Source organism: Meleagris gallopavo, chromosome 3, assembly GCF_000146605.3.
Source record: "Meleagris gallopavo isolate NT-WF06-2002-E0010 breed Aviagen turkey brand Nicholas breeding stock chromosome 3, Turkey_5.1, whole genome shotgun sequence".
In the NCBI taxonomy this organism is placed as follows: domain Eukaryota; kingdom Metazoa; phylum Chordata; class Aves; order Galliformes; family Phasianidae; genus Meleagris; species Meleagris gallopavo.
The window spans coordinates 47,297,914-47,318,145 of NC_015013.2; the positions used below are offsets into that span (position 1 = coordinate 47,297,914).

Below are 20,232 nucleotides of genomic sequence, written 5' to 3' on the forward strand. Positions count from 1 at the left end.
GCGCTGGTGTGGAGCTGGCCGTTCGCTGCCCCCGTCCGCGCCTGGGCCGGGCCCGGTTCTAGGCCGCCGTGAGAGGAGAGCTGTGTGAGAAGCGCTGTGCAGCCGCGCGTTCCCCGCACGAAAGAAGGAGGCGATCCCTCAGAGCAGCATTGGCAGCCTCCTGGTTTTGCGTTGGGTTTTGTAACTTCTGTTTGTTTGCGTCTCGGTAGATCTCCACCAGAGAAGCTCTGCACCACAAAACCCTCAAACCGCTGTTGAACGCCTTTAATCAGATTCCCGGGAGGTGAGTGGCTGCCGCTCTGTGTTCGGGTCGGTGTTAGTGATCTTGTTCCCGTAGCTGTGCTGTTAACTGATGGGAGGTGTTTGTGTTTGCAGCGAAAATGAGAAGAAGTGTACCCTGGATCAAGCTTTCAGAGTTATTGTAGAAGAGGAAATAGTAAGTACTACAGCTTACCAGCTGATATAAAATAAACTTGCATCTCCAGGTTCACAGTCATAGAGTTTGGAAGGGACCCCTGGAAATCATCCAGTCCAGCCCCCAGCTAAAGCAGGTTCCCTATAGCAGGGTGCACAGGAAAGCATCCAGGTGGGGTTTGAATGCCTCCAGAGATGGAGGTTTCACAGCCTCTTTGGACAGTCTGTTCCACTGCTCTGTCACCTTCACAGTCAAGTTCTTCCTCATGTTCATATGTGACTTCCTGTGTTGTAGTTTGTGCCCATTGCCCCTTGCTCTGTGGCTTGGCACCGCCAAAAAGAGCCTGGCCCCATCTCCATGACCACCTATTAGAAATTTATAAACAGAGATAAGATCCTGCCTCAGCCTTCTTTGGGCTGCACAGCACCAGGTCTCTCAGCCTCTCCTCATAAGGGAGATGCTCCAGGCCCCCAGTCATCTTTGTTGCCCTCTGCTGGGCTCTCTGTAGAAGTTCCACATCTTTCATGAACTGAGGAGCCCAGAATTGTACATGGTATTCCAGATGTGTCCTCAGCAGGGCAGAGCAGAGGGGGAACATCGCCTCCCTTGACCTGCTGGCCATGCTTTTATCAGTGTGGGCTAGGATCCCATTGGCCTTCTTGGCCACAGGGGCACGCTGCTGGCTCATGATCATAAAAAGTTAACACGTTAATTGAGCAGCTTCATATAGGATCAGGAAATACTGCTTATTAAAACCATGAATGATATGGAAGTTATATAATTAAGACTGAGCACAGATGATTAAAGGAGATGGTAGTTGGGGTACTGAGAGGTGCTGATGTGTCTTTTTCTAGCAGTTCTTTGTAATGCTCATGGAATTCTGCCTAGAATTAAAACCACAGTTCATTGTTTTACATCAAGAGTGGGGTGGAGCAGACTACCTGTTTGTAGCACGTAACAAAGCTGCTATTACAGATGGTGAGAGGAGTCAAAGAATGTTTTTGTTGTTTCTGCTTGATTGTAGGTAGAATGTGGGATGCTTATATTCAGGGGTAAATGACTGAGAATAAGTGTTGTAGGGACGGAAGCGATCAAGTTGCTCATTCAGTACAACCTCTGTATACATAACTGATGTGTCTGACTTAATAGACCAAAATTTTTGGGAACTGGAATATCAGTATGCTGTATCTATGCCTGCTTTGAAACAAGAAGTCTGATTTCATTAAGTATATTGATGTCTGAATGGAGAAGTTTAACGCTACTCCTTTTGTTTAGATAAACAAAGCTCCCTGTGAAAACCTGCTGGCAATTATTTCTCTGGCTATTAATGGAGTCACTGAAGGTGAGCATATTTTTCTCTAATCTGTTGACAGCTTTAGGGGCAGCTGGGTTGCTTTTAATTTTAATTTCTTGATTTTTGGTAAGATATATTCAGCAGTTCACTTTGATAGTATGTGGTCCTTAGGTTAGTGGTTAAGTCTGTTTCCTGAAGGGGGTGAAATATAATGTAATGGAATTTGGTTATATGCGTGACATTTGTTGGAACCTTTTTTTCAGTTCTACTGAATATCTGAGCTTATCCTCTATGTACTGACCTGTCAGTACACCAAGATATATAGATATTTACAGATGTTTATTGAATCCGTTTTCATAACTTCTTGTTTGTGTCAGAAACTGCTGTGCTAATCTCTTCTGAAGAGTCTCTCGCACCCTTGCATTTGTTCATCTGTTCGCGTTGCCTATCAAATACTCGTTTGTTTTATGAAGTGTAGCTCAACTACATACACACCTTATCAACTGTAGAATGAAGTGGCCTCTGATTGTGATGAATGCAGACATTACCAAGGTCTAGGGAATGAACATACAGACTTGGAGCACTGCTTCAGTGGTGCTTAGCTTGAGAAAAAGATTCTTAGATGTCTTGGATGTGTGCGTGAGAACAGACCGTGGGTTTAGAAGTCTAAAAGAGTTCACCCACAGTCTGCAATGAGGTGTTCAAAACTTCTGAGGTTTTTAAAATAGGTACTGTTCATTATTTGTTATGCATTAGTGCAAAGCTGTCATCTGCGTATGTATACATAGACAAATGGCTTCCTTGCAAGCTCATACTTGAGCCCAAGCTTTTTGTTAGGCATTGTAGGAACTTTTCTTCTTTTTGAACATAACATGTGCCAAATGCCATACGTTTTATAGCATTTCTGTTCAGATTTGCTGAACAAAATATTCCCTGTTGCTCATAGGTATCTGCACTGCATCGACACCCTTTGTGCTTTTGGGAGATGTTCTGGATTGCTTGCCTTTGGATCAGTGTGATAAAATTTTCACTTTTGTGGAGAAGAATGTTGCTACGTGGAAATCAGTAAGTATTTTTCCACACTAGGATGTTACACCAAAGTTTTTGCATACCTGAAATGTTTTTACAAGGAGACTAATCATCTTTGTGTCCATGTTAAAATAGTAGCATTAAGCATTTTCTGCTTTGAATGTCAGATAACAGAAGTCAGGAAAGTAACAATAAAAGACTATGATGTTGATGGTTCTGCTTCTGTCTCTTTCTCTCTTGTCTGTGGCATTTATCTCTTGTAGAAAGTGAAAAATTTACTTGAGATATGCAGTTTCTATGAATGCCTTCCCTTAATTTAGGCAGCTGCTTCCTCGCTGCTGCAGGAGATCCAGCCTCTTGAGCTTGCAGGGGAGGAAATCTCGGGCGCTGCTTAACGGTCTTTCCAATACAAGATTGTAGCAATTGTGAACGTGTTGCCCTGAAATACTTTTGCTCTTAAACAGGCTGAGTTTTGAGAGCTATGCGAGGGTTCTGCATTCTTGCTATGCAGTTGTGCTGTTGCAGGAGCAGAGCTGTAGTGACAGGCTGCTCACTTTCTTGTGCTGTGGGCACTGCTAATTGAAGAGGGAATTCGGGGTCTCAGGCAGAAGTCTGAGACCCTGCCTGGGTTTCTTGACCACTTCCACAGGCATTCAGGCTGTTATATTTCAGATAACATTGTCCTCTCCAGTGTATTCATAAACTGCTTCTTATTATTTAAAGTAACTCCTATTTTCTCCCACTGCCAAATTATTGCTTCCATGAATGCTCAAAATCTTTTACACTGTGCTCTTCATAAATGAATAGAAATAACGTGAAAGAATAAAGGCAATGAGTGTAAAAAATTAGAGTGTTTGAGGGGGAAAAAGTGGATCCTATTCTTGCAACTCATTGTCGTGTGCAATTTTTGGTTTTTGGTTGTGGTTTTTGGTTTGTTTTATATGAAGACTGGATTTAAATGTTGCATTTCATGCTTTCTTGAGATTTGTGGGACTGTTTTTTTTTATGTTGTCTTTACAAACTCATGACTTATAACTGAATTAAAATCTGCTTCCAAAAGTTTTGCTATCTCCTGCTGATCTAAATACCTTTTCTCCATTTCAGAACATGTTTTATTCTGCAGGGAAAAACTACCTGTTACGAATGTGCAATGGTGAGTTTTAGTTTCTCATTGGTGCTGGTTGAGAATTAAAGAACTCCCTAAAAGTGAGTGAAAGCGAGTTCAGTAATTTAATGTACACATAAATTTGTTTATAATAAGCAATAAAAGTAAGAAGCAGATCACTCAGCAGATATTCATGAATATTGTTGATTAATCAACAAGTCATGAGAGGTATCCTCTTCATCAGTGGAGGCTGTTATGGAAGATCATCAGATACGTATTTATTTCTCAGCAAAGACAAGGCCCCTGTCAGAGGAAATACACGAGTAGGATTTGTTTGAGCTAATCTTTTGTCACCATTGCAGGAATTCAGAACATAGATAGAGTGCACTTGGGAAAACAGTGGCTAATTGGAGGAACTTGCTAATATTTAAATTTACAAATATCACTTCTTTTTGTTAGTTAAGTGGGACTTGTAATTAAAAAGTCTGAAGTTGTAATGTGTGAAAAATTGAAAGCAAGACTCATGCTAATACTCTTTGCTTTTTACAATATTTAGACCTTTTAAGGAGATTGTCTAAATCACAAAACACAGTCTTTTGTGGAAGAATTCAACTGTTCTTGGCTAGGTTGTTCCCGCTATCTGAAAAGTCAGGTAAGGTTTTTCCACTTCATCACACTTAAAAGGTTCAGTGTATTTACTCTTTGTCATATGATAAGCCTATGATAGCTGCAGACCAAATCCAGTTGGTGAAAATTGCTTTGCATTTGTATTTTATTTCTTCTATCCTTACTGTTGGAAGTGGCTTTCATTTGTTGTCATCTCAGACGTAGGTTTTAAATACTCTTTCTGAGATTTTAATGGAAGTATCTCATAAACAACCAACTGAAAGAACAAACTTAAAAATTCACAGCTCCGAAGATTGACCCTCTGTTTTCCACAGGACTGAACTTGCAAAGTCAGTTTAACCTGGAAAACGTGACTGTTTTCAATACTAATGAACATGAGAGCACTCTTGGGCAGAAGGTGAGAATTCCTACATCGATTTCCACTCACTCTGCAGAAAACTGTTCTGTGTGCATTTCTGTGCAAACAATCTTACTACTCTGTATGGTATTCAGAACTGTGTGTTTCTAATTTAATTGTTGTTCCTCCAGACCAAGCAGCTGATTCTCGACATGGTTTTCAGTACAGTAAACTGTGCAGACTTTGAGGGGCATCAATGTTGATTAGATTGTGAGAGACAGGAGCTGCTGCTTAAAATAAGTTTTCCCTACAGCCTACAGAAGAGAGTGATTTCCCTACAGCCTTTTTCTGAGGAAAATATGTACAAATTATAGTGGCACTTATATCAACTTTTAATTGTCTCTTCCTGTTAGCACTCAGAGGAGAGAGATGAAGGAATGGACGTAGAAGAAGGTGAGATGGGAGATGATGAAGCACCAACAAGTTGGTGAGTTTATAGCAGTTCTAAAAGTTGAAATAGAATTTTATGAACTGAATGGAAAGGATTCTTATTTCTTGTCCTCTTTAGACAGAAACGAGCAGTGTTTCAATTTCTTTTAGTGGAAATTGCTTGGGGTTGGAAGGAAACCTACTGGCTGTTTGAAAATGTTATATACCCTAACTGGTGTTCTTTCACAGTGAGTCCAGATTCCTTGGCAAAGCTTGTTCTGGTAAAATGTGCTTAGAGATAACGAGTAAACTCTGTGCGTGCTTCTAGAGAACAAGACTGTGCTCCTCTTCATTCCCCAGCAGTGTAAAACTAAGATTACTTTTGCTTCACTGTTTGTGGTTTTATTGTGAAAAAGTAACAGTAGACTGTATGGGAGATTCTCAAAGGGACAAATCTGGATTTATGGACTTCTCAACAGGATTCACTATTGACTTCATTATTTCACTTACAAAATGAATAATATTTTCTAGGATTATACGTTCCTGAGCAGACTTCAATTGAATATAATGTTTTCAGTATAGATTTTTGTTACTATTGAGGTTTTCTGTTGTGTTTTTTTTTCCAGTTCCATTCCAATAGATTATAACCTGTATAGAAAATTCTGGTCGCTTCAGGATTACTTTAGAAACCCTGTGCAGTGCTATGAGAAAGTCTCATGGAAAACTTTTCTTAAGGTAATCCATCTGCATGCTTTCAACTAGACATGCTAATAAAAATCACTGTTTATGTGATTGAAAGTGAGCGTAGTGACAGAAAGTATTGAAAATGATAGTGCATGAGGACTAAGTGCATATTGCTGTGTTTTAAAGTGAGTCTTTAGACAGCATATTAAGATGCAGAGTAAATCCTCTAATAAAATTGTAGAAGTCAATTACAGAAGCACTTGATATGCAGTAATGTCAGAAGTACCTTTTTTGTTATTAATCGGTTGCAAAAAGCAGAACTTCTTTTATCTCATGATAAGAAAAATAGCTCTACCTAGTCCTAAGTCTTAACTTTGGAATATTGATTATTTTTGAATATTAATCCCACTAGAATCCTAAAATCGACAAGATTCTAATGAAACAGATCTCTGTAGAAGCAATGACCTGAGGGTCCCCTTCAGCCAGCTGTTTCAGTTTTGCTTACGATGAAGACTGAGGATGATTTATTGCAAAGATAACATATTTCTTCACGCTTGGTCAGTCAGTTTCTATTTCATAGTAAGAAGCTCACCTTTTTTTTTTCTTTTTTTCCTAATCTTCATTCTCTGTATTCTGGAAATAAGAGGTAACATCTGCACAGGCATCCTGATATGAATCTGGCTAATAAGCCTACCTTCTCAGCTTTAACAAAAAAACAAAGTAACAAGAAAACCACGATTGAGAGAATGAAGATAAGGTTTAAGTCTTTCACATGACTTTTACTGACAGATTTTCTTCAGTTTTAAGGCTCTGAATTGGTTTTCAAGAGCAGGAGTGCAAACCGCACTCTAACTTATTTACCTTTGCTTGTATATATTCTGAGCATTTTTAACGGTGTTTGGATGTAAGCAGTATCATCATGTAAGCCTTTTGTTCTTTGTAACATCTCTCAAGAAAGCATCTGTGCATTGTTCGCACATACCATGTTTTCTTAGTACGTTTATAGGTGTTGCTCTGGCAGTCTTCTAGCAGGTTTGCAAATGATTCTATGTGCTTGGTATTAAGACTGTGAAAATATTCTAATGAAATTCTTTTTCCCGTGGTAAATAACTGTTTTATAGTACTCAGAAGAAGTTTTGGCTGTTTTCAAAAGTTACAAATTGGACGACACGCAGGCTTCCCGAAAAAAGCTGGAAGAGCTAAAAACAGGCGGAGAACACGTGTACTTTGCCAAGTTCCTAACCAGTGAAAAGGTACAGCATCTCCTGGCTCGCAGTCAGGGTAGGGGAGGTGGAAGGGAACCTGGAGAGAGCATCTAGTTCGACCTCCCTGCTCAGAGCTCTCAGCTGGAGCAGGCTTTGATCTGCGCTGTGTCCAGCTGGGTTACGAAGGTCTCCACAGTTTCTCACAGTATCTCCTTGCCACATTGTTAATTAAGAGAAATTTCTTCTATTATTTTAAATTAGTTTTATTTTCTCTGTGGTTTCCCTCTTTTAGTCTATGATTCAGGGACTGATGTTTCTGGAATAAGAGTATGCAGTAAAGCTCTTAACTATTTATTGTGTTTGATGTGTTTTGTTCCATTTTAAAAAATGATATTGAAAGAAGAGCTGATGTAAAGGCAATTAAAAACACCGCTGTAATATTTTCTAAAGATTCTGACTGGTGATGTTAACCCCATTTCCTGCCTCTTAAGAGTCTTCTTTAAAATTGCCTTGAAAAAGATATTGAGAATTTTGAACTCTGTGAGAGTTAACTGAAAAATACAGCGCTATCAGATTTAATCCTAAAATGTTTATCTTTTAGTTTGGAATAATTTGTAGCTTTAACTTCTACAGATATATATTAGTGGATGACAGAAAGCCAGTCTCAGTGCAAAATGAGTTTTCTCTTTCTGGAATAGAAAAGAAGAGAAGAGGCTCACAAAACCTTTGGCTTGTGTATCAAGAATTTTGTCATAATATGGTATAGAGCTGATTGCTAAATAAGCACGTGAGTCAAAGGTCTTTCAGGAAAAAGAATCTTCAGAGCTCTCTTTGTATGAGCTATCAAGCTGCAGCCCATGGGGCAGAAACCAAGCGGTGTCAGCGTGCAGATGTTGAGCGAGCCATTTTGTGGTAGCCAGGTCCTTGTGTTGTAGCCAGTAGTTGATAGGAAAAGGAAGCAAGCTGTCCTTCAGCTACTAAAACCTCTGAATATTTGTTTTTCTGAATTCTTGTTCATTTCAAGCTGACTGACACGTTAGAATAGGCAGTATGAAACGATTTTAAAAAGAATTTAGGAATGTGCTGTCTGTTTTACAAGCAGTTCTTCAAGGTTCTAAGAAATTGATTAAAAGCTTTGATAACTGGCTTTCCTAAATTGTGGTAACTGACAGTTGCACTGATCTTAGTTCCTTGTGGTGTATAGTCCTAAAAGCACAGGTGAAACTGAATAGTTTTTGTTGTGAAAACATTCCCACCTGACTTAGCTGAAGACATTTGTTGGATTTTTATATGTTTTGTCAGTTATGCATGGTTTTAAAATACGTGTAATTCTTCTGTTTTTGTCTAGCTGATGGATTTACAGCTGAGTGACAGTAACTTCCGCCGTCACATCTTGTTGCAGTATCTAATACTGTTTCAGTATCTGAAGGGACAGGTCAAATTTAAAAGGTAATATGGAAGTATCTGTGTTTTGAGTTTGGGGAATAATCCAAAATATTTTAGAAGAGCTTACATCTGTTCACAGATACAAGCTTCTTGTATCTGTGAAACCTTGCATCAGTAGATGAAAACTGACTGTGGTTATTTTACAGCAGTATGGGGGTGGTCTCCTTCTTACCTTTCTGTGCTCCTCTTAGTGTGATTTCCTACCTTCCCTTCCAGCAGCTCTGATGTTTGTTAAACTGTATAAAGTTTGTGCAGTTTACAAAGCTGGCAAAAAACCATCTGCTTGTCTTTGCAAAGTTAGTTTTCTGACAGGTTAGTGAGTTGAGTGGGGTCTCAGAAAAGCAGAGACCACCAGGGCTCGTTTAAGGTAACTGCTAACCAAGAGATTCTTTCTCTGGTACCAGTAAGCTATTAGGTAGTAGTGCAAGCTGCTCATAGACTCAGAATGGATGCCATATATGTAACCAGCTCTGTGATCTTCTTGTGACGTTGTTTGCTGATCTGTTTTTTCCTAATGCACTAAAGAATTCTGTCTGAAAGAGCAATAATAACCGTGGCCATTATTGCTTTTATTAACTTGCGAGTCAGCACAAAGACCTGTCTTTTTCTACTCCATACTCTAAGGGATGCTGAAGAAAAACATACCTGTATGTTCATGTTGTGTTGGCCATATGTGTGCATAAGGATGAATGTTTAAGGAAGTTGTCTTTCAGCTGTGGTACGCTGACCTTTAGAAACAGATCTCAAATAACTTTTCAAACTAGATTAGTCTCATTATCTTCATTCTATAAATTATGTACAAATGCAAGCCAGTGGCAGGGAAGGAATAGATTCAGGTATCCTGAATTGCAGTTCAGTCCAGTAGAGGCAATAGTTGGTCATTTCAGTGACTGCTTGTTAAACAGTACATTCAAGAACTCACTTCTCAGCAATCAAGGATAATGCGAAACATAAATGGCATCATGTAACACTTGGTGCAGATGTTGTAAGGTAATACAAATTATTCCCTTCCTTCAAAAGATATTTTTTTAAAGAAGTCCTATTAACAAAGAGAAACTAGTTCTAAAAGCCTTTTTCGTGTTACTGGATTAACCATCATCATGTCTGTATCTGCCATTTAAGGTACCTAGTGCTTTGTACAAATCTGGTTTGCTTTTAAAGCATGTAAATGGCGTGGAGTCTTCTTGAATCAAAACCACCTAATGTTCAGTTAGTTAAAAAAATCCATCTAGGAAATGAAATAAGCAATATCCTACTGACAGCATAAGGGGGAATGGTTTTAAACTGAAAAAGTTTTTCACACAGAGGGTGGTGACACACTGGAACAGGTTGCCCAAGGAGCTGTGGATGCCCCATCCCTGGAGGCATTCAAGGCCAGGCTGGATGTGGCTCTGGGCAGCCTGGTCTGGTGGCTGGCGACCCTGCACATAGCAGGGGGGTTGAAAACAGATGATCATTGTGGTCCTTTTCAACCCAGGCCATTCTGCGATTCTGTGATATCTAAGCTATTGTATTTATCTCTCTGCATTGCTTTCACTTTCACTTACTGATTGCTATCATCAGTCACACAAATGGACTTCCTTTTGTATGAAATTAAACCTGACAGTACAAGCCCCTCTAATTAACTCCACAAACCACAAGGTGGTCAGCTCCTGAGACTACATTAGAGCATATTCAAAGGACTTTCCTCAGCTCCTCTCCAACTCCTCTCAGGAAGCATTTGGTGTAAATGATTTATTTTTTTTTTTTTTCCCAGTTCAAACTATGTTCTAACAGATGAGCAGTCTCTTTGGATTGAAGATACTACAAAAGCAGTTTATCAGGTTGGTACATTAGGTACTTCTATAAAAATTTGCATGGACAAAGTAATTACTTGTGTAATATTGTGTCAGTGACCCTTAAAGCAAAAAACCCACCATTTTCTTTGTTGGGTTTTTTTTTTTCCTAAGTATTCAGTATTCTGCTATAAGCAACAATGCAATAATTTTATTTTTTTCCTCTCCTCACTGTAGCTTCTTTCAGAAAATCCTCCAGATGGGGAAAGATTCTCAAAAATGGTAGAGGTCAGTACTGTGGTGCATGTCTGAATTTAATTGAGTGTAAGGAGTGAAAAACCTGTATTGGTTTAAACTGGCTTTTGGAACACAGATGTAATGTCTGGGAGACTTTTTATCTTACCCCACTGAAGAAGACCTCATAGCATCTTTTTATTTTGTAGCCACATTTTCCCCATGTTTTCATGAACGTCATTTCCTGTTTCTCCTGGGGAGAAGTGGAGATGTGCATATATGTGCTTGTATCCATACATGAGATGCTGGTGGGATCTTTACAAGAAGGAACGCTATGTCCAAAGACATGGAAATAAGACACAAGTGGAATTATTATTATTATTATTTTTTAAAACTGTGTGTTTTCCCTTATTTCTTCTACTTTGGTACCTCTATTTGTTCACAGAAGAAAGCCTTTTCCAAAGTCATTGAAGAGTGGAAGTGCTTTATTTTTGAATAAACAAAACTAGCTGCCTAAGATTATACTGTCGACCTTCAAAGTTGTGACTGAAATGCACCGAATCAGTTTTTCCTTTACGTATAATAGCTAAATTAAAACTCATGGGGCCAAATTTTAAGGTAATTATGATCCTAATAACGTGGAATATTCTGTTTCTCCAGCATATATTAAATACTGAAGAGAACTGGAACTCATGGAAAAACGAAGGCTGTCCAAGCTTTGTGAAAGAAAGGTACCTCTCTTACTAAGTAGAAACTTGCTGCTTACTTGAAATGGTGGCTCAGCTTTAGAATATTTATCCACAGTGTCTGTGAACTTAATGAATCAGAGAACCTTGACATTATTGTAGTTGGATGTCCCTTCTGTGTGCAGAACACTCTTAGATGTCCGTCAAAAGTCATAAGGCTTCATTTTGCTAATGAAGAGATGGTGATGCCTCTGTGGGTCTCAGGAAGGCATTCCTCATTCGTGGCAGCATTTTGTTCTCTCAATGCCAAGGGTCCCGAGACTGGGGAGGCTGGACAGTGTTGTCTCCCTTCCTGTCTTTGGAAGGTGGCAGGATGAATAAGTGAATGCCTTGTACAAATACCAGTATGGATTGCCTCTGTGGAGCCATGGGCACTATGGCTTTAATAGGGTAGCAAACCTGGAATTTTGTGTTACAGTTTCCTCTTATATACCTTTATTGATTAGGTTTTTTCACTTAGTTGTGATCACTTAGCTGAAAGGAAACTATGGTTAAGTGGCTGTAGCCATCAAAAGATTTCCTGTGTAGTTAGTTACTAACTAGTGCCAAACTTGAACTTAGTCTCCGTATGTCTACTTGACTATTTTGAGGTGGTGACCAAAACATTTCCCTTCCATCCCTATTCCTTCTGCCCACTGCCACAGCCCTGTTTTGGTGAGGAGTAGCCTGGTCACCACTTCTTTGCAAATTTCCATTTGTGGAGGGCTGAGGTAGAACCCTCTCTTCCTGACTTCAGCCATTTGCAAAAATGGGGTGGGGGGTGGTGAGAAAAGAGAAGTTACTGTTGGGGGGAGGAAGGGGAAAAGTAAAGTTTTGAAATTTGACTTATTTATAAATGTTCTGTCTCCTTCTTTAGATCTCAGCCAGAGTTTCAGCTTGGGTAGGTCTTACCCTAACCTCAGTGATTTGGGATCTCCATTCTCTGATCCCATGAAATCAGGTGCAGCTGGGGAAGGAGAACTTGCAATCATAGTGCAGATGATCCCAGCAGCAGAGTAGATCACACTTAGAATGTGCTGCTGGAGTAAATGTGATTTGCTTCTTTCTCTGTATCGGGACTGATAAGCCTTTTCTTTTGTGAGTTAACTGATTTTGGTGTATGGCAAATCTCTTTCCTTACCCCCCTACTTTATGTTCTCCATCCTTCTCTTTCCCCTTCTCTCTTTCCACTCTGATAATCCCCATCCTTTTGAATACTTTCATTGTGATTTAATTCAAAGCTACCTGAAATGAAATAATGTGATTTTCTTTTCCTTAGTATTACTGGTTTGATCTTAAAGAGCACCTTGTTTGTTTGTTTGTTTTCTGTAGGCCTCCTGATTCTAAGCCAATGAGGCCTGCAAGAAAGAGGCCAGCTCCAGAGGACTTCTTAGGAAAAGGACCAAACAAAAAAATTCTTATGGGGAAGTATGTTGTTTTTTTTCCTCTTATTTTGTTTTGGTATTTTTTTCTTAGAGGGTTTCTTTGGTATCTCTTCTGTTAGTTCCTACTATGTTTGTAGTACAAACCTTCTATCACGTGCTTTAGTGTAAAGAGTGGGATGAGAATTTCTATAGCACTGTTTTTGTGTGTCTGTTGACTAATGGAATGTGGAATGCTAGAATGATGAATGTGGAACTTAATGTGTGTCTGTGGTTCACTTTTTCAGTGAGGAACTGACCCGACTTTGGAACTTATGTCCTGATAACATGGAAGCTTGTAAATCTGAGAGCAGGTAGGTGAGAAATGGCGTGTCACTGTCTAAAGTCAACCTCCAGCACTTGGATATATACAGAATTAGTTATTACAGTGCTACATGAGGAAAGCATTTATCATACACACTATGCCATGTCACTGTGCGTTGTGAGAGAAGGTGCTTGCATGCATCTCTGTCTTGAAATATTCTTACAGAACACTAGTTTTATTGACTAACGTTTATGAGAGTCAGTAATTTTCATTGCTTAGTAAAATCTGTGCTAAAAAACCAGATGGAAAGTCTCATTTTTATATCAGGTGATTGTATAATTAAGTACCTTACACGATAAAGAAGATTGCCAAGTCTGGCTCTAACAAGTTAGCAGATTTTTAGGCAGGTATATCTTTTGAGCAATACCAGGTAAGATGAAATCAGCTAGCATGCATTGTTTCAACACACATCACATATACTAGTGGTGCAGATGCAACAAAATGCAGTTATTAGCTATCTGTTCTGCTTGTACAATTGTAGGAAATACTGAAAATATCCTTTTACTTAACTGTCTGCTTGTTGGAGAGCACTTAATTCCCTTTTGTGCTGATGTGGAAGTTTGGGAACCATCCCATTCCTTTTCGGAAGAGGGCTTTGCTAGTAGCATCCAAAAAGGCTGTAGGTGCCTGTGGAGAGGTGCTAGGTGGCAGGCATCCCGAATGGAGGAACTGCTTCTCCAGAGGTTGAGAGCTCTGCTGAGGAAGCTTCTGCCCTTTTTGTGAAGCTAAGATATGCAGGAAGGCCCTTACGAACTCAGAGGCTGAAGGAGTTGAGCGTGGCACCTAAGCTTCCGATTCCTTGTGCGTGAAGAGGAGGGAGAAAAACAAAGCAAAATAACAACAAAGCCACATATACAAATGCATGTGGTTAGCAGGAAGGAAAAGGTCCCAGGGAGTCTAGATTCACTTCCAAGTTTTATTATGGGCCTGTGTCTGGACACTGTCAAGGCACTGTAGCTGTTTGCTCTCTTGTCTTCATCAAAATGGCATAATCCTGCTTTACCTGTCTTTCTTTTAGGTAGCTGTTCTTGGGACAAAATGTGTGTTTTAAGTTTTTGCATAGTGCCAAATACAGTAGGATTCAAATGAGACGGGTTTTTGAGATGCTAGCTTTAGTTCCAGTAGTCAGTAGTAGTACTCTTAAATATGCCAGTGCCCTTTTTTCTCCCTTTCATTTTTTTCCTCTTCCCTAACTGATCACTGGGTTCTGGTGTAGAAGCAGATGTATCTCTATCAAGTAGTAGACAGCAGAAATATGGATGGTGGGTCTGCTTTGCACCACTGATAATCTTGGCCCACAGTAACTTACAGCTCTAAGTAAACTTGTAGTTTTCAAAGCAGCAAACCGTCCTAATAATGTGAGTATCATTCCTCTTATTACATCTTTCTGATCATGGTTCCTTATATGCTAGTTTGAATATCTTACAGAAGCAACTGCTGGCTATTCCAAGAACAGAAATATCAGCCGCCTTTTAGTACGTCCCCTAGGAACCACAGATACTGTATTTTAAATCATGTTATCACAGAAGAACTGAGGTTGAAAGGGACCTGTGGAGACTATCTAATCCAACCCCTTGCTCAGCTAGAGCAGGCTGCTCAGCACACTCTCAAGTCAGGCTTTGAATGTCACTCCATGACACAGCCTGTGAGCAGCGTGTTCCAGACCTTGATCACTGTCACAGAAAAGTTTCTTTGTGGATTGTGGTGTGTTGGTTTTTTTGTTGGTTTTTTTTTGTTTGGTTGGTTTTTGTTAGGATTTCTTTTTTTTCAGCTCCTTATGCTTACATGGAATTTCCTGTTCCCTGAGCTTCCCCTTGCATGTCAGATGTTTCCATCCATGCACAGCTTTTTGCATAGGCCTGCATTTCTTGTACGAGTGAGTCCAGAACTGGACCCAGCTTTCCAGATGCGTAGTAGCAGTGCTGAGCAGAAGAGAAACATCATCTCCCCTGGCCTGTTGGCAGCCCGAGGTGCTGCCAGCCTTCTTGGCCAGAAGCTCACACGGCTGGCTCACATTTGCCTTCCTGCCCACCAAGACCTTTTCTGCAGAGCTACTTTGCAGCTGGGCGTCTCTCAGCATGCCCTGGTGCCTGGGGTTGTTCCCATTCAGAGGCGGGGCTTTACATTTCCCTTTATTGATCTTCATGAGGTTCTTGTCACCCAATCATGTCTGCCTGTCAAGGTCCTTCTGAGTACAGCACAGTGACCATAAATAATTGAAATTGAGTAGGGATAACACTCTAGCTTTCTGTGATTGCAAGTGAAACTGGAATGACTGCATGTATATAGAGAGGGAGACGGGGGAGACCGTGTTTGTTTACCCTCTCCTATCAGATCACACCAGGTGAAGCAGCCATTTTAGATTCCTGAGTGAGAGCTATGCATGTGAGAGCATGTCTCGAATGCAGCTAGCCAGCCAGATACTTTTACAAAACTCTGTTTGCCAGAAGTCATGTCTTGTCCTGTATTCTTTTGACACCAAACGTGCTTTAAGATATTAGTGTGAAGGAAGCCTACAAGCAGGAGGAGGACTGACATTTTAGATAGTGATAGGAGAAGGGGGAATGGCTTTAAACTAAAAGAGAGGAGATTTAGGTGAGCTGTCAGGAAGAAATGCTTCACTCAGAGGGCAGTGAGGCGCTGGCACAGCTGCCCATGTAAGCTGTGGTGCCTCCATCCCTAGAGGCACTCAAAGCCAGGTTGGATGGGGCCCTGGGCAGCTGAGCTGCTGGGTGGCAGCCCTGCCCATGGCACTGTGTGGGACTGGGTGGGCTTTGAGGTGCCTTTCAGCCCAAACCATGAAGTGATTTTATGATATGATACACCTTTCCATATGGCAAAAGGGCTAAGTGTGTATGATAGGCAGATGTTTATGAAGAGACTGAAGAACACTTATTTTAGAGTGATATGCAAGTAATATTAAGCTCTATATTTTATTTTTTAGGGAATATATGCCAACACTGGAAGAATTCTTTGAAGAAGCCATTGAACAAGCAGATCCTGAAAACATGGTTGAAAATAAGTACAAGTATGCAGGTCTTTGTTTTGTTTCACTTTATTTTCATATCTTTCATGTTTGGATTGCTAAAGAAAACAAACCGTTCTCTCTGATACTTTATATCTGTGTCAGACTCTATTAATGCACGAGTCTTTATAAGTTTGGATAGAATAATTATAATTAGGAAACTACTCAGATCTTTTTGTCCTTTTATACATAACAGACTGCTACCAGCTGGATTTGTGTTCATTGCAGGGCTGTGAACAACTCTAACTATGGATGGAGAGCACTAAGACTACTGGCACGCAGAAGCCCCCATTTCTTCCAGCCAACAAATCAACAGTTCAAGAGCTTACCAGAATATCTAGAAAACATGGTAATCAAATTAGCCAAGGAGCTGCCTGTAAGTGGTATTATCCTATAATAATAATAATAATAATATAATAAATGAATTAATTTGACTTCTTGCTTGTCTCTTTCTGCAGTCCATTTGGTACGTGGGGAAAAACACAAAAAAGTTTGTACAGTAAAGGAAAAATTGCAAAGGAAATTGATTTAATTTATGAAGATAATGTTATCTGAAATTTAACACTGTCTAACAGCTTAACTGCTGAGCCCTACCTTCTGTTCTGTGGACAGCTGTGGCAATCCAAGCATTTCTGCACCCATTGCAAAGTTGCTAGACAGGAATGTTTGTGCTGAGCTGCTTGGGCTCAGTGTTGTGGTGCAAACCACTATAGTGGAGGATACAAGCTGTGCTACAGCTCCCAGTGTGAGTAGCTGTTGTCACTGGGGCAGCTGCCTGCAGTGAAGGGCAGAGGATGCAGCTGAGGATACCGTGGGAGATCATTGTAACAAAGCTTACCAGAGTTCTTCTGGCAACCCCCTGACTTTTAGTATCTGTGAAGAGAAGTAGAACTGGTGGAGCTGTAAATCCAAAGGCATTGTCTCTTTGCGCATTCAACAGTACAGATTTGAGGCAGGGGCCCTTAGGGGTCTTTCAGGTTTCTCCGTACGCAGTGGTAAGGAAGGCTGGGGAGGGGTTTGTTTCTAAGCCTTAGAGTTAGCGCAGCCCAGCTGTTCCTTATGGATACAAACCTGTGGTTGTGTACTTGAGAGCTTTCTTGTCTGCAAAGTAAAATGACTGAGGTGTAATGGTTGGTTTGTAATATGTAGCTTTCTTGTTCGTTCAGCCATCAAAGCTAACTGGATGCTAAAAGTGATTTTGGAAAAAGTACTGGGAAGGGAGAGCTGTTAAACAGGCGCTCAATGCAGCATGTCTCGTGCTCCTCCTGTCGTGTAGCAGGTGTTATAGCACGAAACAAACACCTGGATAAGGCCTGTGACTGAAATGTAGGATAAAGGAACCTTTTGTTCATCTTGTCTGATCTATAGCTTACTCAGAGGGTGAGAAATCTGCTGTTTGCTTACGTGTTTCCCACCTGTAATTGTCTACTGGGGAGTCTAACAGTACAGAGAACTTGAGGAATTCTTAAGAGAGGAAGGAAATAAGTTTCCCAGTGCTGTAGACTTAAAGAAGGTTCTGGGGTTTGAAGTTTTTGCTTGTTTGTTTTAAAGAAAGTAATAAAGCAATATATGTGATGGCTTTATTGTAGTTAGTGTGGAGAGAATAGAAGAGAATCCCATGAAGTCAGCGGGACCTTTCTTGAGTTTTTTAATTAATACAATGTTGTATTATCACTGCTGGATACAAAGGGCTGCGGGAGAGTTTTAGCCCTCATTGTGGGATCATGTTAGATTTTTCCATTCTAACACACATGCGAGGCACCATCATAGAGCTGTAAAATTTCTTTAAACACAAAATTCATCCAATGATGTTTAGTTCTCTCATTGTAGCCTCCTTCTGAAGAAATAAAAACAGGCGAAGATGAAGATGAGGAAGATAATGATGCTTTATTAAAGGAGAACAATGAAAGTAAGATTTGCATGTTCTTAGTATTCTCTTGATGCATAGAGTAGAAGCTGTGTTTAATGGTAGTTTCTTCTGAGGGTTACCGCTCTTGGTTGCCCTGGCACTCCTCACTTGTGCCCACATTCGTACCAAATGATGTGACCTCCCCAGCTTACACAGCTGCAGCACCCCTTGGTCTCATGCTCAGCAGTGCTGACGGTATCTGACTCGTCCAAGCTGGAGAGGTGTTTTTGTTAGGAGCCTCTTTGTTTGTGCTGCGAGGCGTATGTTTACAGAATTGCTGGGCAGTTGTAGCTGAAGGGTCCGTACCGCTGTGTACAAAGCTCTTGTGCATTCCTCTGCACCTTTCCTCTTCTTTCTGCCCTTTAGATGCCATGAGTGAGGGCCTCCCTAAAGTTGGGTATGTAGCTATAAGACTTTGAGAAACAGATCTATTCATCTTCTCCTATCTTTACTTCATCTTCATTTAAAGGCAAAAGCTTCTCTGACGGAGGAGACAAGAGCCTTCCTGACAAATGCTCTCTCTCATTCCCCTCCATGAGCCAGCCCATTCCTTTTTGCCTCTTGCCCATAACCTTGGTTGTTGTGCTCTCACAATTCCTCCCATCTCCTGTGTCTGTGAACTACTTCCTCCATCCTCATTCATGCCTTCATCTCATAATGCCTTATCTCTTGTGCTCTGTACCCCTGTCCATGAGCTCTTGTCCCTGGCACAGGCAGGAGGGCTGTGCAGAGTGGGGAGCTCCCACCCCAGGACCTCAGGATTTGGTTGAGAGATTTTTGTTGCTGGAGAGCTGCCGGGGGCCTGTGTCCATGTCGCTTCTGTTGCCTCCTCCATCAGCCCCTGACCTCTTCATTTCCAGTCTCTGTGCTGATAGTGGAGTTCTCTTGAACCTACTGCTGCCTGAATCCACCAACTGAGTTTCACTGTGTACATCTTTCTTTAAATGTTGTCTTAAAGCAAAGACTGTGGTCTGCGTGGTGTGTTTAGAGCTAATGGAAGTGATCAAGGTGCTTTTTGTTCTTCTGTCATTCGTGATCCTTGGATCTTTCCCCTGGGTCTGGTGGGTTTAGCTTGGGTCAGTGAGGATCAGTGAGCTAAGTCCATACTTAGCACTGTGAGGAGCTGGAGCTCAGTTTGTGCCCGCTCACTGTTCGAGTGGCACGAGGGTGAGCGGCTCATTAAAATCAGGAATATGCTGACTTCCTGTGCATAATTAATTCAGTCATTACATGGTTTTTCTTTGAAAGTGTGTAAAATAACCACCAGTGGCAAACCACAGGTTATAACCCATGATGAGCTGTAGATGGGTAATTTGCTTGTGTGGTCACTTGGCTTCTCAGCAGAGCACAGGAGTCAAGGTTGTTGCTGTGATGCTGGAATGCTTAGAGCACTGACTACATATTGAAACTGAGCCCCTGTTCATGCCCTGTCCCCACTCTGCTTTGTGGCTCCTTAGCTGCTCTTTGCAAATCAACACAGTGTTACCTGGGTTAAGTCTATGAAGTGAGCGTGAGAGACAATCAGTGTGCTGTGCCACTGCAGCTGACTCACGTACTGCAGGCTCCCTGTGCAGATCCCTGCTTTCACTTTGGCAGAGGCTTCAGCGGTTCTCTCTAAGTCAAGCAGGCTCTACTTCAATGCAGTGACTAACAGGGGGTGTTCTGCTTGAAACCCAAGTGATACAACCGTACAAAGCCTGTGCTGCTGAGCAGCTTTTAAAGGCTCACTGAGGGGGTTGCTGGTGATGAAATCAGAGGTTCAGAGCGGGGCAGCTCAGGGAGGGATTGCAGTATCTGCTTGAGACACTCCCTGAGTCTTGCTGTGATTCTTTTGTTTTCTTTTCCTCCAGGTCCAGAGGTACAACGGGACAAACCCATGACGGGGGAACAAATGGAAGCATTTGCCATCAGGCTGGGGGAGCACTGGAGGGCTTTGGCCCCTTACTTGGAAATGAAGGATTCCGACATTCGTCAGATCGAGGCGGATAGTGACGACGTGAAGATGAGAGCCAAGCAGCTGCTGGTTGCCTGGCAGGACCAGGAGGGTGCACACTCCACACCAGAGAACCTGATCACCGCGCTGAGCAAAGCGGGGCTGGGGGACCTTGCCGAGAGCCTGACCAATGACACCGACACTGGCAGCTAGCGTGCTGCCTCCCTTCTTCTTGGTGAGGTTATGGTGATACCCTTGGTACTAGGAGCAGGTCTTTGATAGGTATTTCATTTTCAAAAAAAAAAAAAAAAAAA

At 41.2% G+C, this 20,232-nt stretch overlaps 1 protein-coding gene across 1 annotated transcript in view; it reads left to right on the top strand.

The window, feature by feature from the left end:
* THOC1 (THO complex 1) overlaps positions 1 to 20,232 on the top strand; it is a 23,043-nt gene extending 2,811 nt beyond the window's left edge. Inside the window, exons 2-22 of the mRNA XM_019614338.2 lie at positions 210 to 283; positions 376 to 436; positions 1,691 to 1,757; positions 2,656 to 2,774; positions 3,843 to 3,891; positions 4,400 to 4,495; positions 4,785 to 4,867; positions 5,221 to 5,294; positions 5,863 to 5,971; positions 7,042 to 7,173; positions 8,474 to 8,574; positions 10,328 to 10,394; positions 10,584 to 10,634; positions 11,241 to 11,311; positions 12,183 to 12,206; positions 12,638 to 12,733; positions 12,975 to 13,040; positions 15,996 to 16,079; positions 16,305 to 16,452; positions 17,907 to 17,985; positions 19,836 to 20,232. Of these exons, the coding sequence (XP_019469883.2) occupies positions 210 to 283; positions 376 to 436; positions 1,691 to 1,757; positions 2,656 to 2,774; positions 3,843 to 3,891; positions 4,400 to 4,495; positions 4,785 to 4,867; positions 5,221 to 5,294; positions 5,863 to 5,971; positions 7,042 to 7,173; positions 8,474 to 8,574; positions 10,328 to 10,394; positions 10,584 to 10,634; positions 11,241 to 11,311; positions 12,183 to 12,206; positions 12,638 to 12,733; positions 12,975 to 13,040; positions 15,996 to 16,079; positions 16,305 to 16,452; positions 17,907 to 17,985; positions 19,836 to 20,131 (1,947 nt within the window). The 3' untranslated portion in view covers positions 20,132 to 20,232. The remainder of the gene's footprint in view (positions 1 to 209; positions 284 to 375; positions 437 to 1,690; positions 1,758 to 2,655; positions 2,775 to 3,842; positions 3,892 to 4,399; positions 4,496 to 4,784; positions 4,868 to 5,220; positions 5,295 to 5,862; positions 5,972 to 7,041; positions 7,174 to 8,473; positions 8,575 to 10,327; positions 10,395 to 10,583; positions 10,635 to 11,240; positions 11,312 to 12,182; positions 12,207 to 12,637; positions 12,734 to 12,974; positions 13,041 to 15,995; positions 16,080 to 16,304; positions 16,453 to 17,906; positions 17,986 to 19,835) is intronic.